Consider the following 19,698-nt stretch of genomic DNA (forward strand, 5'->3'; position numbering starts at 1 on the left):
TTCTCTTTCTCATTCTTCCTGTTAAAGGAAAATTTTACTGTATTATGGTTAGTGTGTGCCAAAAACTACACAGGAATTTCCTGACTTGGGTGTTCCACAGCTCTGATGTTACATTTTGTACTTATGATGAGATCAGACACTCACATCCTTGGTTGTGAGATTTTAATTGAGGATGAAAATAATTGTAGCCCCAATAATTTTTGCCAGTTGTTTGTCATTTAGATAGCCAAAATGAAGTAGTGAAATTATTAATGGGAGCTACATGAAATTTGTTTAGATACTGTAGTACAAAGGCACTATAATGCTAGATTATTTCCTACCTGAACATCCTTGAACTGATCTAATGCCAAAGACTGCCAATAATGTTTGCACAATGTGGATAAATTGGAGAGAGTCCAGCGAAGGGCAACAAAAATGATTAGGGGTCTGGAACACATGACTTATGAGGAGAGGCTGAAGGAGCTGGGATTGTTTAGCCTGCAGAAGAGAAGAATGAGGGGGGATTTGATAGCTGCTTTCAACTACCTGAAAGGGGGTTCCAAAGAGGATGGCTCTAGACTGTTCTCAATGGTAGCAGATGACAGAACGAGGAGTAATGGTCTCAAGTTGCAGTGGGGGAGGTTTAGATTGGATATTAGGAAAAACTTTTTCACTAAGAGGGTGGTGAAACACTGGAATGCGTTAGCTAGGGAGGTGGTAGAATCTCCTTCCTTAGAGGTTTTTAAGGTCAGGCTTGACAAAGCCCTGGCTGGGATGATTTAACTGGGAATTGGTCCTGCTTCGAGCAGGGGGTTGGACTAGATGACCTTCTGGGGTCCCTTCCAACCCTGATATTCTATGATTCTATGAAAAGTGACATAGAAGGGGTCAAAATAGAATCCATGCAGTTTGTTACAGATTCAAAAACTGGATATATGTATCTATGTAAAGACACAGTGTTTCTTGAAATAGTATTTAAATTTGTTCTGTTAAATATACTTTGGCTTTCTGATGTCTTAAGTATCAGTTTCTTTAAGGTGACGTATGAAATGGGTGCGGAGGGAGTTACATCCTTTTTTAAATTATTATTCTTATTTTTGTTGTATGAAGAAGGCCTGAAAGGTTTTCTACTTGATGATTTCCTTAAAAATATCAGGAATGTTTCAAGGGATGTTCATTTTTTTGTTGAAGACCTTACTGGAAGACTCAGAAATATGCAGGGATAGCTTGTTCACTCCTTTCTTGAAGGGGCAGGGTGTTAAATCTTTAACAACGAGAAATTTTCTCTGAAGTGTGATACCTGAATAGCAGGTAAGAGTTTTAAACAGTCTGAGTTTTAAACACTTCCCATTTCAATTAATTGGGGTTCAGTTCCTTTGTATGAGATGTCAAGATCATACTAATTTTCCAGTCATCCATACAGTATTCCAGGAGAGACAAGACTTCAATTTCTAATGTAGAAAACAAGAAAACAAAAAAACAAATCTTTTCTGGCTGCTGCTAGGGCATCTAAATCATGTTGAGGGAAAAGTCAGATCCCCAGAGTGTGGCAGCAATTGATTTTTGTGAAGGTTCAATGGAAAGTGAGAGCTGCAGGGGAGTGTGGAGATGCAGGGAGAGGTGGAGAAGGAGTGGAATGTGATGTTCAAGAAGGAGAGTGATGCACTTAGGAGAAAAAAGAAAAGGAGTACTTGTGGCACCTTAGAGACTAACCAATTTATTTGAGCATGAGCTTTCGTGAGCTACAGCTCACTTCATCAGATGTTTACCGTGGAGAATGTTTTACTTAGGAGAATACGTGGGATAGGAATAGACTGAGAGAAACGGGAATGTGGGGTACAGGAGGGAGACTGTAGAGGTACAGGTGGATACTGTGGGGCATATTTGTTAAGTTTACTCGTCTGTAATACCCTGGATCAATATCTTTTTTTTTTTCTTTAGATATAGGTATAACATTTGCTACCCTCCAATTCTCTGTTATGGTAGCTGTTTTTAATGAGAGCTTATGTGTTTTTGCTAGCAGCTCAGACACTCAAGACTTTTCCAGAACCCCTGGGCCTAGTGACTGCTTTTTAAGTGATCTATTTGTTCCAGCAACTATTCTTCTGTCACCTTAGTCTCTGGTAGTATGTGATCTTTACTACCAGAAAGGAGTGGATCTGGGAGAGGAATAACATCCTCTGTTGAAGACTATTGTAAAGAAATCATTTAGCTTCTCAACAATGTCCTGATCTGCCTTATTTGATTCCATTAATCCCTGGTTTATAGCTGAATTTTGAACCTGAAATGATCATACACACTTCATAAGGTTATGACAAAGATGTTAGATGTACACTCACCCAAATTCTTGTACAGATGTCCTTTCTGTCTCTGTTTTTGCATCTGTCTCGACAATAGGACTTAGAGGAACAACACCAATAGAGTTTAATTTAAGGGGGAAGTAGACCAACTGTTACTGTTTCAAAAGTCTCATGCATTTTTGCGCCTTGATAAGCAGTGCAGTGGAGTGCAAACTTGCAGTTTGTTTCATTTATGATGTCTTTGATTGCTATGGTAATACAACTAATAAGTAGTAATAGTGCATAGGATTGTATTTTTTTAAGTTACTTTTTGGGGGGAAATTAAATGGAATATGAAAAAGATTTGTGATAGTATAGCAAATAGTATTTTAAAAATCTAGCAGATTTTCTCCCTAGAGAAGTCTGGATAAACACATCGCTAAGGTTTGCCAGACAGCAAGAATGTGTCTTCCCTTCTTTGACACAGAACCGCTTTACTGTACATACCAAAAAAAGACTTGCACATATACACAGGGTTTCACAAATATTAAGTCAATGGAAAAGCCATGAATAGCATGTATGTAAACTATATACATTTTACAGTGAACTTTTAAATCTGTGGAAAGGTCTGATGACCTAAGGAAGACTAGAAAGTCTTCATGGTCTGAAGAAGACATTATAATATCCAGAATGACACTTCTGTGTGCTGTAGATGTTTCATTGTTGCTTGCAAACTAAAATCTTTGCTGACTTCCTGAAGTCCTCAGCTGAAGAGCTTGGGTTGAGAGGTTTAGGACAGCTCTGGATCATGGACTAACTATTGCATGGATTCTCGTGAAGGTTCACACTACAAATATGTTCCTAGTTTAGAAGTGAATTATGTACATCAGATTGTTACACAGCAAATCTTAATATCTGTTTAATAACTTAAAGAGATTTCCATGCAAAAAACATAATCAAAGGTCAGAGTTAAGATTGTAAATAAATCTTTCTAACTTTAAAGATAGATAAACACTGGCGTTCACAAAATTAAGCATTATAAAGGAAGGAAGTTTAAGGTTTTATTTTTAAACAAAATTTAATAACTTTGAACTATAGAACAAAACAACAAACTATAGAATATATAAAAATGATGAGTTAAATTGTCTCAAACAACCTTATCTCAACCCCATTATCCTATCTATGCTCAAACTCCATTCATGAGATATTCTTAGGCAAGCAACCTTTACATTTTCCAACTAAGACAAAATCAACCACATACTACACATCCCACAATTGAAATACTAATATCTGCATCATCTGCCAACCAAATGGCCATAGTATCTCCAGTCTGCTCTCTCCTGACCAACCAGCAACCCGAACATCACACCTTTTAGAGGTCAGACACACAAAGACCTATCCAAATCTCACCTTACCTTCCTAATATTGTTCCCTCAGACCCACCATTGGATGCAATGAACCAATCTTAAATTGTTCCGATCCTCAGTGGCAGGCTTCCTATAGATACTAATAGATGAAAATTGTATTCTGTGTATGAACAATGTGTGGCCCCTGCAATCTGAATTCTGATTGCATGATTCATGATGGTTACCCGGCCACAGGCTGTGTATTTCTTGAAGTCCTAATGAAAATTTGTAAGGTATAAACTGCTTAAAATACATTAAAACTACAAGATTCACTGCCAGATTACCAAATTATAGAGTATCAGGTATCTGTGAGCTGTGATATTTGTCAGACTCATGTCTGCCTTCTGTGGAATATACAAATTCTGGCATCAGTGGGAGGCAGGGCAGAGTTTGGAATGCTTTGGAGAACCTAACTTGCTTTTTCCAGAAATGGAGAGGGTTTTGTGTTTTTTGTTTTTTAAGTGTAACTTAACCTTGATTTCCTTCCTTTGCATAGTGTTTGGATTTTTAGAATCACTGTGTTCTTATGTTATATTTCCCTTAAATTAGTGATACTTAATTACAACATCACTCCATCTTAACCAGGGACTTTTCTAATTGTTTCCAAACTGATGTTGGAACTACATATGTGGTACTTGATAGCACTAAAACTAGGTTGCTGATTTGAGGGAATATTTTTTTTGTATTGGAATGACCACGTTTTGGTTTATGCACAGTGCCTTCCTCTTTTCCCATGGAACATGACTAAGGTAGTTGGCACCTGTATCTTTCCATTGGTATTTTTCCTGAAGAAAACAAAATTGTTTACGCAAAATTGGTCTTCTGTTGCTGCTTTCAGTATTTATGGAGCTTTCTCTTTAACAGTCTGGAAATATTCAGTAGAGGCTAAACTGGTCCAGAATTCACTCTTATTGTTGATCATCATTCCACAGATACTTGTTTTAATGCTGTTTACTTTCATTGGTCTGATATGCAGTAACTCTAATCCAAGCCATCGAGATTTCATATTTTACCCAGGACTGAAGTGTGATAAACAGAATGAATGTGAAAGACAATGATCGCTTTAAAAGAGAGCAGTGCCTATTCCCAAAGAATATACATTCCAGTAATTCTGAATCACAGTTCTTGTTGAAATGGAAGCTTCTCTACCATAATATTTCATATGAAATGTTTAGACCACCACCATTAAGAAGTGACTGGTTTGTACAATATTCAGGTGCTTATTGAAAGGTAGTGTGATTGGAAGACTTCTCTAAACTTTGAGGCAATTCTTTATTACATGCTAAATATTTTCTTTTGAGTATTTAAAGGCGATTGTAACGTCACTTTCACAGATTGGTGCAGATTTAACATTCAGTAAACTCTCCCTACATGCTTGCTTTTTGGAGTTATGCAACTTCATTGTATAGAATTTTGTATGTTCTACTGAAAAACACTTATTCAATTAACGCTTAAAATAAGATTGTATTAAGAGCTGTCTATGATGCGTAATTTAGCCAAGGAAAATTCATGTTGTATACAAAACAGCATAAAGCCCTCCGACATTTTTATAAAGCTAATTCCAAAAATATTTCAAAATATTATGGGTTGATTATTGGAAATCATGCCAAATCCCTTATGTAGGTGTTGGTCCATTCTGGAAGTGACTTACAGTATTACCTATGTTTATTTTCTTTGGCAGGTGAATTTTACCCACAATTGTGGGTAAAATTTTATTCACAGGAACAGCATTTGTAAGAAACATCCTGCTCAGTCCAAGGGATGGCACATACTCACTTGCTCTGTGGGGATGGTCCGTGCACAGTGTGATCACAGATAGGATTTGTGGGGAATGGAGCATGAATAGTTCATATAGAATCTTCAGCGAATTTAGCTGCCAAACTTAAGTTGCTGAGCATGTGCAAACTGTAGGTTTTTTTGAAGGTTTATATAACTTGGCCAAATTGGGGCAGGTTTTCGTGGGGATGGCAAACGGCATATAACTGACGACAGGCAAAGCCTCCTGAGAGATTTTGAGTCCCTGGAAGCACTAGAACTTCTCAACAAAGCGGTTGTAAGAATATTTTAACATAGGGCAAACAACGTATTTTCTTCAAGTCTTGTTATTAGAAATTGCTAAACTATTTTTACTGAAACTTAACAGAAAATTCAGCCTGAGACAGACAGCTGGCACAGAAAATTTCTTCCTGAATGGTTAAAAGAAAAATTATAAGCAACTGAAAACTAGGTCTTATAATATGAAATGTTGGCCTACATTAACTGTATGCATTGCTACCAGCTCCACCGATAATAATGGAATTACATGGGTACGTAAGCCATGAAAGAGGCAAACCCAAACTCATGACACACATCATTGTGATTGTAGGTAACTAAATGACCATGGAATCTGGTGCAGAGAACCAGCAGAGTGGAGATGCAGCCGTTACAGAGGCAGAAAGCCAACAGATGACTGTACAGGCACAACCGCAGATTGCAACATTAGCCCAGGTACAAAGTGGTTTGGTTTAATATTTCTACAGCATTGTTCCCAACTGCATAAGGTGTCAGAAGGAAACTGTTTTCTGAGGAGGATGAGAGAATGTTCCATTTTATGTGAGTCTGGAACAGGGAATATGTGTGTTTCATTTAATTTTGTAATGAGAGTTGTACAGTACTACTTGTTGATTTAACTTCAGTATCATATTGGACTGTGTTAGGACTGAAGTAGTTTTAATGTATAATCCATTTATAAAGAGACTACAGATATAGACTTTTGAATTACTTTGTTTTACTTGTAGCATTCCTTCCCACCATCCTTTAAAGATACTTCGAAACTTTGAATTTCTGTGTTTCTGTACTGACTTGTATAAACAGGCTTTTGCTTATTTTAGTTGGGAACTTTGTTATGACAGTATACCTATTTCTTAAGAAAACAACTGATTTGTTTTATATGGTTAAATAATGCAGAGAATACATAAATTAACAAAAGGGATGGATATAACGACCATTATAAGCAACAGGAACAGACTTCCATTTGTTGTATGCTGTTTGCTTTTAATCAGAAACTCAAATTCTGCAGTTGTCTCCCTTTTACTGGGGCACTATTAGACCCTTTATTGTCTCAAAAAAAGTTACTTTGTAGAGGCCAGAAATAATGCAAATCTAATTATCTTCTTAATTTCTGGAACCCAGTTCTTTCCCAGGTTCCATTGATGTTTGCCAGGAGTAACTCCAGCGTGTAAATGAGTATAGAATATGGCCTATGGCATCAGTCCCTTGTGTAACAGTTTCACTTTGTAAATTATTTGCATTCCCCCAAAGTATATAAAATTACGTCTCACTCTCATCTCTTTTTTTTGTGAATTTCTGATGTCTGTCTTATGGCATGATTATGAAATCATTTACCACTTTCATGTTTACAAAAATACATGACACCTTGTAATAGGCAAGTGTTAAACTCTTTTCACTGGGATTATGGTCTTATATAATCGACATTGAAACACTCAGAATTTAGCTGTATAGTACTGCAAGTACTTTAGAGGACAGGATTTGAATTCAAAATGATCTAGACAAATTAGAGAATTGGTCTGAAATAAACACAATTAAATTCAATAAAAAGAAGTGCGGAGTTTTTCATTTAGGAAGGAAAAATCAAATGTACAAATACAAAATGGGAAATAACTGGTTAGGTGGTAGCCCTGCTAGCAGGGATCTGTGGATTATAGTGGATCACAAATTGAATATAAATTGACAATGTGATGCAGTTACTTCTGGGATGTATTAACAGGAGTGTAATATGCAAGACACTGCAGGTAATTGTCCTATTCTACTTGGCACTGGCAAGGCCTCAACTGGAGTACGAAGTCCAGTTCTGGCTGCCACACTTTAGGAAAGTCCGAGAAGACCAATGAAAATGATAAAACCTGACCTATGAGGTAAGGTTAAAAAACCTGGGCATGTTTAGTCTTGAGAAAAGAAGACTGAGGGGAGACCTGATAACAGTGTTCAAATATGTTTAAGTCTATTATAAAGGGGACAGTGATCAATTGTTCTGCCTGTCCACTGAAGGTAGGACAAGAAGTAATCTGCAGCAAAGGAGATTTAGGTTAGATATTAGGGAAAACTTTCTAACTATAAGGATACTTTAACACTGGAATAGGCTTCCAAAGGAGGTTGTGGAATCCTATCATTGGAGGTTTATAAGAACAGTTTGGACAAACACCTGCAAGGGATGGTCTGTGTTTATTTGGTCCTGCCGCAGTGCAGGGGCTGGCCTTGATGATCTCTTGAGGTCCCTTTGAGCCCTATGTTTCTATGATTCTATAATTTTATTGTTACATTTTTCGAGGGCTAGGGAATGCTCCCCTAGTAAAGAGAAAAGTTATACTTGCTATTTTGAATAAGGTAAACTGATTCCATTAGGTATGAGTCAGAAACATCTGCTGAAATCATTATCAGATGTTGGCTTAGCTCAACAGCACAACAGCCTTCAGTTGATCAGCTTTGCTTTCATTGGCAAGAACTGCTTTAGTCAGTTGGATTCATTATTAATAAGACCACATGATGATGGAACTTAATTTGTCTTTAAAAATTACATTAAAAAGCGGATTTTTCTGCAAGTTTGTTTCCCTTCTGCCTGAGAAGCTTATCTCCCAGATTGTTTACTACCCTTCCTCCAGTCAACTGACATCATGGCACAAGTGCCCCTCAACTGCCAAAGAAGAGTAGCGCCATGCTACTGTAGCTCCTGGTTTCAGCTGCAGATGGCACATGTGAAATTGGTCAAGTGCCGCTGTGCAGCAATGCAGTGCATCTTTGTAGCAGCCATCTTCACAATAGAGAGCAAAAAGACAGGCACCAAATTTGGAGAATAAAGGGGAGACACGTGGGTGATCCAAGTACAATTTCCCTTGATTTTCTATCAAACAAGGCTTTCACATAAAGGATTGTTGGTTATGGAAATTCAGAGATCAGTCTTTTGAAAATCATTCATTTGTTAAGATATAAATGTGTTCACTTCTGCATTACAATAAATATTAATGCTGCTGTATGACATTATTTGAGGTTCATAGAATTTTTTTAGTCAAAAGTTATTAAGTTGCCTGAAAACTCCATTAAACATAGTGACATTGATTAGCATATTCAAACTTGGGTCTTCGAGGGCTTGTTTGCATGACACAGCAATATACACTAGTGCGTGTTAACGTAGCACTACACAGAACTTTTTATGCTCGCCAGCAGGGTCTGCGTGGCCCAGTTAGCGCACAGCACATTGGTGTTCTTTAGAAATCACACCCCTATAGTGTGCATTGCTTCACCATGTAGATAAGCTCTAAATTAAGCTTCAAAAACCATATTTAGGCACCCATGTTTGAAAATTGTAACCATTGTTCTTTGTAGCAATAAATTAACTCTTAGTTGTGTATCTTTCAGTATAACATTGAAATGACTACCTAGAAGCCATTTGTTTCCATTGAAAACATGCATTGTTACTCTGTTTGAACAGTTGGTCTGTAGGCTTCATTTAAAAGGACATTGCCAGCTACTTGATTTGATTTACTTCGTGGCTATACTTTCTAACAAGTCTCAAAATTTGACTCCCTAACTAATTTTGACTTTTTACAGTTGGCAAATACTCTCCTGCATTTTCTAGTCTGAAAACAAACATAGCTCGGCTCCCATATGTTTCTGCTTGTGAGTCAGCAACATCTCATAGAATCATAGAATATTAGGGTTGGAAGAGACCTCAGGAAGTCATCTAGTCCAATCCCCTGCTCAAAGCAGGACCAACACCAACTAAATCATCCCAGCCAGGGTTTTGTCAAGCCGGACCTTAAAAACCTCTAAGGATGGAGATTCCACCATCTCCCTAGGTAACCCATTCCAGTGCTTGGAAGGAAATATTCATTGTAGGAATATTCACAGTTCTAGCAATATTTAATTGCTGCAAGGGAGGGACGCATATTAGGTTTTGATTACATTACCTCAAAAAATAAGTGTTTCCTTCATTTCTTGGCAGTGGTTTTATAACATGATGTTTAGAGCCAGGGGGACATTCTTCAGAAAATTAAGTTACAAATTAGGACAAATGTTGGGCCTAGACAGGGGTGTGGTTTTTTGTTTTATTTTGTTTTCTGGTGTCCCTTTTAAACACTTTTGGTTACCAAAGCCCTTCCTAGGAGAAGAGGCATCATCCTTTTACTGCTAAGAATTTTCTTGGTAGTCAAATAATGAGATGCTGCAATAATCTAATATATATTCCCTCTCTCTCTTTTGTAGGTATCTATGCCGACAGCTCATGCAACATCTTCTGCCCCAACGGTGACCTTAGTACAGTTGCCTAATGGACAGACAGTTCAAGTCCATGGAGTTATTCAGGCAGCCCAGCCATCCGTTATTCAGTCTCCACAGGTCCAGACGGTTCAGGTATGTATTAAAGGCTTTCAAACTCCTAACTCATGCATTCTATATAACCTTATCAGTCCACCTTAATCAAACTTATGTGTGTTCTGTGTCATGTCAATTTAGAATATGTTGAAAGGAAAGTCTGTACTGTACTTGTTACCCCATTACTTTTGTCTCTTTCTTTATGGTTTATCTGCTTTTCATTTCCATACATTATTGAGTTTCATTTCCCTCTAGAAGTTGGTAAGCCTATTAGGTTGTGCTTTTTGCTGATACTATTTCTATATCTGGCTTTTACCTGCTGCAAGGTTAACCATTACTAGACCCTTTTTATGTCTGTTTAGTGACTTCTAAGATGTCTTATTTCTGTATCTTAAATGAACAACAACAAGAATTTTAGAGAGTGCCGAATTATTAATGTGGCTGATGTTCAGGAATCAAAGTTTTTGCTTCTTGGAAAACATCTGTACTGATTTGCATGTGTATTTCTACCTCTGGCAGGTTGTAATAAGTGATTTTAATATTTTCGTTTTGAATGTTAACTTTATAAAACCTTAATAATTGCTTGATGCTGTATAAACAAAGAAAGACCGTTCATAATGCACAGGATGAAAAGTCAATCTCAAAACTTATTAAAGACGTGGAGAAAGGCTTCAGTAGTCCAGAAAGCCTTAGTCTTAATCTCTACTGTGGTTCCTTCTCTGAGCAACATTTTAAATTACCTTTTAAATCCAGTGTTGCTGAACATGGAAGCAGGAACTATTTAGGCTGTTACTGACCACATAAAATAAGGATTGTAAATCATTTTTGGGGCATTGGGAACCCACAGAGATGAGAACTAAACTAAGTTAAAGGCTAACTATTGAGATTTTTTTTATAGAGGTATTTAAACCAGTATTGATTTTAAAAAACATTAGGTGAAACTCATGCTTTAAAATTGGATCATTCTGATAATGATCTTGGTTATTTCCTTGCATTGCTTCAGTTCTGTACTTTCGTCAGCCTCTACCTACCTCAGACCACTGGAGTTAGAGTTTAGTGTTTTATCCTGTTAAAATCTGGAGATGCACAATTTTCAGATGGTATGTGGCACTTGTTTCTGGCCCTAGTGATTCAAGGTAAGAGACTGATGATGAAATCATGTTGGAATTCAGAAGGAGGATGAAATGCAAAAATGTGTTTGGAATGGTGATATTTACAGTCCAGTACTTCACAGTCTGCTATGGTTGTATAACCTGTTAGCATGGCACCAAGGAGGCCTTAAGCACCAAGTATACAGCATGAAACCAGGAAAGGCTCCTGCAGGACCTCCATATCCTTGTAGAGTTTTATAATTGGTTCTGTCACAACTGCACTCCTCATTCCCTTTGTCTCCAGACCCTTCTGCTTTCAATCCCACGTTGCTTCTAGTTACTGTGTCTCCAGACCTGACTGCCTACCTTGCTTTGGTTCTTTGGACTGGATGGAAGCAGGATAGAAAGAAGGAGTTATGGAAAGAAAAAAGTGGGTGGAACCATTATTTATAATAATTTGCCCATTATATATTCTCTCATTTGAGTGACTTAATTGTTAAATACATTTCTGAAGCTAGATGGTTGAGTTTGGGCATCTATGTATCCAGTAACAAGTGATCAGCTATTACTTCTGATTTTCTAGGTCAAAGTCCTGTATAGTACTTGTATTGGGAATGTCTTTCGCATACTGTGAAAACTTGCTTTTAGTGGTAGATTTATTACTGTAGAAGTAGCTTGTTAAACTTGCTTACAGTGGTAAATTTATTCTGTTCTTATTTACAGATCTCCACTATTGCAGAAAGTGAAGATTCACAGGAGTCAGTGGACAGTGTCACAGACTCTCAGAAACGCAGAGAGATCCTTTCCAGACGACCCTCCTATAGGTATGGATGTTAAAAGCTGAAGCATTTTGCTTGATGCATTTATTCAGCAAATGGGTAGACAAATAGTGTGTTTCTGTAGTTAATGTGAGATCTACTTTTTTATTAAAATATTCCTTCAGTGACACATTTCCATGACCAATTTCTGATGGGATGCCAGGAGATAAGCAGAATAAGATAAGGAGGAAGAGAAAAATATCTGCCGTTATGGAGAGATAGGAAAGAAAATCAATTGAGAATAAGCTGAATGCTAAATAACTCTTTATGTGTAGCATTTAGATACAACTGTGAGAGGAGCCTTAGAAGTCGCTTAAACGGATATTTAATTCTTGGAGCGCCACTGAAATGTGCAGGCAGGTTGCTGCTGTATATTCTGTAGTCTCTGTAAAATCAACCTTTCTGTTTATTGTTAATGTTGAAACACTAGCAACAGTCAGATTTAATTCTTTCCTTCACCTGAGACTTTCAGTGGAAACATGACATTGTGTGGCTCATTAAAACTGCTGTAGGTGGTATTTCAGAATTTGCCATGCTTCTTGGGGAAAACTAGTTAATAACCAAACAGGCTGTAGGTGCCCAGCAGAGAGAGAAGTGGCCTAGTCAAGCTAGTTTACATGTATTATTCTCTTCAAAATGCTCGAAATCAGGAACGCCGTGGGTGTGAGTTAGAGCTAGCCTTCGGCATCTGTAACTTCCATGTAAGCACTTATGCAGCAGAACAACTGGTATTTTTCTTTAAATCAGACATTCATGTCTTCCTTCCTTTAGTAAATGCCCATGAACGTTACAAAGAACAGCTCATTCTGGCAGGGTTGAATTTTCTTCTGTATTTGAGTAAATGAATTACTTTTTAAAATTCAGTACCGTGGAGCAATTGATTATATGTAATTCCATTCAGCAATGCTTTTTGGTGTGCTGAAACTGACACTTATCCTTACTTTGGCATGTGAAGGTCTAGAATGAGCCCCACATCCTCAGAAAATGTGCAGGGACAATGTCAGTAGCAGATATGGAGACTGTACTGGAATCACTTATTTGGATCAGAATTGGCCTTGGGACCCATAATCATACTTCACACTAACTCTGATTTGGGGGGGCCTTAAAATGAGAATCTCACCTTTTGTTTTAAAACGTACTAACTATGCAGTTTTAATAAGCAGTCACAGCTCCCCTCAATGTCAAAGTGATTTGTGGGTGCTCAGTACTTCTGAAAATCCAGCTATACATTTCTAGCCCTTTTTTTGAAAATTGGCTTGAAAATATAAGCCAGTCACCTGGCTTGAAAACTTGTTATTCATTTTTCCTAGCGTGCACAGGTTATTCTATGTCCCCTTCTATAGCCATTCAGGGTCTTTGGGGGTCCATTAAAGCCATGACGGCAGGCTTCTACATTTTGTGAGTGCCCCAGGTATGTTTGTAGCTGTGGAGGGCAGGGGCTACTGGTGTTAAATCTGCCACAGACTTCCTCCTAGTCAGCTGTCTGCAGCTGAGCTTTCTCCTCTGTTGAGCACCCAGTATGACCTCTGACCACAAGGAAAAGGCAGTTGAACGAAATGAGGCAACAGAGTTTAGTGAACAAGGCAGAGCACTGAGAACAAGGGACTCATGCATTCTCATCTCAGATTTAACACTGACTGCGTCTCTAGCCTTGATGAAGTCACTTAGGGCCAGATTCTGTTCCCCTCAAGTCAGCTTCTATGTGCCATTTAGGCAGGGGGCAACTCAACTGGTATAAACCTGGTGTACCTGGCTCCTATGCCAGCCAGCCTCCCCACCCCAGCGGAAGGGTCATGTTGGGACAGAAAGGACCAGAGTACAGCCAGTTCTCAACCAGCATAACCCAGGCTGCTGTAATTTACATCAGGGACAGGGCTGGTAGAGATCAGCCCACAGAATCAGGGAGCCATAACCAACTCCTTGATGACCACACCTTCACCTTGCTTGTCCATTTTTTCCTCAGATATCTTGCACTTTTTCCACGCCACCTCATGTGCCTGTGAGAAAGTCCCCATCTAAATTCGTAAAGCCACCACCTTATCATCTTTGAAATTCCTCCTTAACACTTTACCTCTGCCACAGCACCTACCATGCCCATCCGGCATTGGTTAGGAAAGTGGTGAGCTGTAATTTCTGCTTTTCTGATAACTGCTGTTTAGTTTTATTATTACCTCATCCCCACAACCCCCCATCTGTTTTGTCTGTTTTGTCCACCTGTCTCATCTTTTCTGTCTCATCACCTGTCTGATTCCTACATTGTAAGCTCTCCAGGGAGATGACTGTTGTCTTTGTTACTTGTCTGTGCAGCGGCTAGCAAAATGGGGAGCTGATCCTCAATTGGGGTTCCTAGGTACTAACAAAGTCTAATTAATAACAACAACAAAGCCCTGTTTCTATCTCTGTCTTCGTCTCAAATTGTTTGGTAATTGACTAGCCTCCTTGGAATACAGCAATATAGGTTTGGCTACCAAAGCCAGGCAGGAAAATTCAGTGTAGTCTGGGCCTGGGTTCTTCAAATGTTTTTGGATGAGAACTAGGGGTGCAAACCACATCAGAACTAATAGATGCTTCATACAAAAACAAAAGAAAATCCCAATTTGCCTTGCTGCCTAATGAAGCCTTTTGCAGTTGCATACGATGGAGCGTGCAGTCAATAAAAGAGAGTTTGCCACTCCTCCGTATTCTTGGTAGAGAGAGTTATCAGTCAGATTGCATCACAGCGGGCAGGTGGTAGACCCAAGCATTTTGGGCAGCTGTTTTGTTGAGCAGCTATCCCAGTCAGTTCTAGTCATAGTCAGTGAGATCCATGGCCTTTATGATTACAGTAGAACCTCAGAGTTACGAGCGTCTCGGGAATGGAGGTTGTTCGTAACTCTGAAACGTTTGTGACTCTGAACAGAACGTTATGGTTGTTCTTTCAAACTTTTACAACTGACATTGACTTAATACGGCTTTGAAATTTAACTATGAAGAAGAAAAATGCTTTTAACCATCTTAATTCAAATGAAACAAGCACAGAAACAATTTCCTTACCTTGTCAAATCTCTTTTTAAACTTTCTCTTAATTTTTTTAGTAGTTTACGTTTAACACAGTACTGTGCTATATTTGCTTTATTTGATTGATTGATTGTCTCTGCTGCTGCCTGATGGCAAACCTCCGGTTCCAAATGAGGTGTGAGGTTGCCCAGTCAGTTCATAAGTCTGGTGGCCGTAACACTGAGGTTCTACAGTATGTTATGTTTTGTCCATTTTGGCTTTAAATAATTAAGCCAACTCAGTAATTAAACCCAAATTGCTCCTTCCCCCCTTTACTATTGCAAGTCCCAAAGCTTTCTCAAGCAGAACAGTTACCTAATCTGTGGATTTAATTGTGTGACTTTCATTAAAATGCCCAGCTTTGTCTCCTGAACAGATGGTAGGTCATGTGCTGGTTGCACTTCACAATAATTTCTGCCAAGTTTTTGAAACTTAAGTCCCTGGGTGAAGTTTAGGCCTTGGTGGCCTCTGCAGCAGGTACACTCCTCTGAGTGTGGGTGGGGGCAATGAGGGGGTTTGGTGCTTTAAATGCTCTTGCTTTCTTTTTTCACATCTTTCTGTGACTGAAAGCAGAAAACTTGTAAAAAGTATATAAAAGATAAAGAAGTTTTTGACGAAAAAGGGAAAATGTGAGTTCTAGATCCAAGTATGCAGAAACACACAGGCTATTCTAGATTGATTCCACAGCACCCTTTTCTGATGGCATTTTTAAAACAGTTACCTAAAATCGTTTTAAAGTGTGCTTTAACTTTTCTTCCCATCCCATGTATTTTATTTCCCTATTTGCTACACTTTTCCACAGCACCAAGTAGCCAGTAGAATTGATTTTACTTTCACTTTTTGTTAAAATTTTTACAACACACTGTCTTTGCCAGAAAAATTTTGAATGACTTATCCTCAGACGCCCCAGGAGTGCCAAGGATTGAAGAAGAAAAGTCCGAAGAGGAGACATCAGCACCTGCCATCACCACTGTAACAGTGCCAACTCCAATCTACCAAACCAGCAGTGGGCAGTACAGTATGTAGTTACGTTTATTATTGGTTGTGGTAGTTGGACAGGAAGAAAGAGAACTGTTAAATTCTACTTGCATGACTGTTTGGGCTGGGGTAAAAGAAGCCAATATAACACTAGTTTAATCTGACCCTTATGCAATGTCAGAAGCCTTATTAATCCTGTTCCATGACTCTCTCTATATACTAGGGTCTGTGACTTTTAAGTACATTCCAGCTGTGGGTGTGTAAAATGTATAATTTACATTCCCAAGCCCTGTTGGTTGCTGTTAGTATGGTACATGTTCTACTTTCCATCAGCTAAAACAAACAGATGAACTCCTGTTAAGTGTACAAGAAGGGGAAGAGAAGACCTATCAAATGACTTATTCCTCTTATAAGTGTCCTTTTAAAAGCATTGTGCTATAGTTGCTCCATGGTCTGTTCCCCAGTCCTGCCTCTTGATTTTTTTTAGAGATTGATGTTGCTGACACTCCACTTCTACCATCGATGTACAAATACTGTTCCTGCCAATATCTGCTCTGTCTGATACATCCTGATATAGATGTGGAAAAGCAGAGAAATACTCTAGAGGCGCTGAATGAGGGGATCTGTGTAAGATGTGCTCCCACTGCAGCCTGAATACTGGCATGGAAATTATTGGATTGAGGAAGTGAAAGGGAAGAGGAAACAAAATTATTAGACGGAATGAGAGGCTGGATATGTGTGTGTGGAAACAATGCATGGGAAGGGGATGGAGAGGTAGTGGAGAAGGAGATTCAAGCAGGAATCATAGAATCATAGAATATCAGGGTTGGAAGGGACCCCAGAAGGTCATCTAGTCCAACCCCCTGCTCGAAGCAGGACCAATTCCCAGTTAAATCATCCCAGCCAGGGCTTTGTCAAGCCTGACCTTAAAAACCTCTAAGGAAGGAGATTCTACCACCTCCCTAGCTAACGCATTCCAGTGTTTCACCACCCTCTTAGTGAAAAAGTTTTTCCTAATATCCAATCTAAACCTCCCCCACTGCAACTTGAGACCATTACTCCTCGTTCTGTCATCTGCTACCATTGAGAACAGGAAAAGACACTGGAGAACAAAATGGACACAGCAAGGTGAAAGTGGAAGAGAAAAGCGTGTAGGAGAGGAATTAGAGGAAGGAGCAGAAGGAAAAAAAGAGAAAAGAGCAGGTAGCCAACAAGAAAATCATCAACTCAGTAAATACTACAATTCTTGGCTCTACATTGGGAGGGATATAGCTCATCGCAGGGATGTGATTGATAGGAGAGGCAAAACTTGGTCTATATTTTTGTTTGTCAGAAAGGTGGCAACCTTATGGTACTGAATGAAATGATAGGTCACTGCTGAAGAATGACCACTTCTAAAATACAGTTATAGTGACCTATCTGATGTTAAGGTATGTAGTTATGCGAGGGATTTAACTCAGATGTTTCAAACTGTTCTTCTGTAACTGGGCTGTAAATGGTAAATAACCATGTAGGATATTGAATAAATTAATCTTTTAACTATTGTATCAAATGTACTTGTTTTCAGTTGCTATCACCCAAGGAGGAGCAATACAGCTGGCTAACAATGGCACAGATGGAGTACAGGGCCTCCAGACGTTGACCATGACGAACGCAGCTGCAACCCAGCCTGGCACCACCATTTTACAATATGCTCAGACCACTGATGGACAACAGATTCTTGTACCGAGTAACCAAGTTGTTGTACAGGGTACGAAACGTCATAATCCATCATTTTATGTTTAGTCCCAGGGGAATTTAACTTGCCAAAATAATTCCCTCAAATATGTCAGAAAAAGCAATTAACAGTTTTGGCACAGATCAAATTCTAAAACAGATAAAATAAATTCAAGACAAAACTATATGTCACATTTTCTCTCACTCGGAACAAACTTAAGATATTTTTGGATATAGAAAATGCTTCTATTTCGGTTCCTGAAAGCTAGTTAACTTTTGCTTTGTCCATACCGTTATTTCCTTCAGCTCTTTCAAAAGAATGTTTGCTATCTGTTCCCCAAAACCTGTGACACAAATTTCTTGAGAGTTCCTAATTTCTGTCAAGTGGTTATCTGCAATGATGATAAATTAGAAGTAAAGTTTTAGGAATGTTTTCCTGTTCTTTGGGCAGAGATCTGTTCAAAATCTTTTCTTTCCGTAGGGGAATTTTCCTTTACTAGTAATTAACTGCCCTCTCCCGTTAGAAATCACTGTTCCTTTTTAATGCTCTTCCTGGCATTACAAAACAGACATTGTTAAAAAAGGATGCTTCTGATTTTGCTCTGACTCTGTTCAAGTCATTCGAGGGAGAGACTTTCAAGCCTTGATGAATATTAGTGCATTAAGATTAATAATATGTATGAGGAAAATATGTCTTGTTGATCTTCTGTCTTGTATATTTTTTTAAAAAGCCATTTCTTCAAGTAATAGTGAAAATGCAATAGACTCCCAAGTAAATAAAAGCTGATCATAAAGAAATAGCATTGTGCTATGGGCTGTGTTTCAAAGGTTAGTGTCTAAATTGCACACATGCCTGCCGTGGATACACATCCTACGTTTCTGCACAAAACCCCCAGATACCAGTTCGCATCTGCAGTTAGTCATTTGGAGTTCACTTGAAAAGTACAGTTTGCCTAGGAAGATCCTAAAAGCTATTTCCTGCTTACCTTGCTAGACTTATGGTTGCTTAGCCTGTTCACAAAATAGAACTGTCAGAAATCCAGTGGAAGATAAATGTGCAGTAGGACCAGCAGCTGCAGATAAATCTAGTTATCAGACACAAGCTAAGCCCTCTTCAGCAAGAATGGATGCAACCATAAATATACTAAACTAGGAATGAACTACCATTGATAACCCGTATAATGCTAATCCCTCCTGTATTGTAGCCTAGAGTCATCACCTCATTTTATCTGGTTATGCTTAGATTGGTGACTAGGTGTTATTCACACAGTATTTTAACAGTGGATTCTCACAGTGCTGTGTAACCTAACACTATACTTCCCTTTCAGCTGCCTCAGGAGACGTGCAGACCTACCAGATTCGCACAGCACCCACCAGCACCATTGCACCTGGCGTGGTCATGGCCTCCTCCCCAGCACTTCCCACCCAGCCAGCAGAGGAAGCTGCACGGAAGAGAGAAGTGCGTCTAATGAAGAACAGGTATGTGTGTAGTGCTGATTTTGCTTTAGTTGTGCATAGAATTAGAGTATTAAGTGTTAAACTCGTGCAATATACACATCACATTTCTAACAGGTCTCGAGAAGAGTGGGTGTGTAATTGTTTATGCAAATAGATTCCTGGCCTTTCTCATCCCTTTTATGAAACACTATCTGAAGAAGGTCAATCTTCTTTAAAGATGCCAACTAAGACAAACAACATCTGGTAACTCAGTATATTGTGGTTATGAAGCCATAAGACTTGGCTGTCAGTTCATTCTGCAAGGGCTGAGTTACCCTTTCAACTAGCATCTGTTAAGTAAATACATTTATGCAATCTCCTTTCCTCTGTTCTTTAACTTAGCCTTCTGTGCATTCTGCTGATCACTAGTCCCCGTGCTCACCTCCCACTTCGGTGAATTCTCTCTCTCATCTCACCCATTCCCTTTGGGCACTTGCCCCGTGGGTTCTATTCTCTGGAGGCAGCAGGAGCCAAGGGGAGGGATAGAGAAGCAGGTGCTCCTCTGAGCCTGGAGTCTCATGTCTCAGCAGTG

General features: G+C 38.9%; 1 protein-coding gene across 1 annotated transcript in view; it reads left to right on the forward strand.

The window, feature by feature from the left end:
- Positions 1–19,698, forward strand: part of CREB1 (cAMP responsive element binding protein 1) — a 46,649-nt gene that overhangs the window by 17,313 nt on the left and 9,638 nt on the right. The window contains exons 2-7 of the mRNA XM_048869481.2: positions 6,030–6,151; positions 9,923–10,069; positions 11,845–11,945; positions 15,851–15,993; positions 17,521–17,703; positions 18,998–19,148. Coding sequence (XP_048725438.1) covers positions 6,038–6,151; positions 9,923–10,069; positions 11,845–11,945; positions 15,851–15,993; positions 17,521–17,703; positions 18,998–19,148 — 839 coding nt within the window. The 5' untranslated portion in view covers positions 6,030–6,037. The remainder of the gene's footprint in view (positions 1–6,029; positions 6,152–9,922; positions 10,070–11,844; positions 11,946–15,850; positions 15,994–17,520; positions 17,704–18,997; positions 19,149–19,698) is intronic.

The sequence above is a fragment of the Caretta caretta genome, chromosome 11 (genome assembly GCF_965140235.1).
Source record: "Caretta caretta isolate rCarCar2 chromosome 11, rCarCar1.hap1, whole genome shotgun sequence".
NCBI classification, from domain to species: Eukaryota; Metazoa; Chordata; order Testudines; family Cheloniidae; genus Caretta; species Caretta caretta.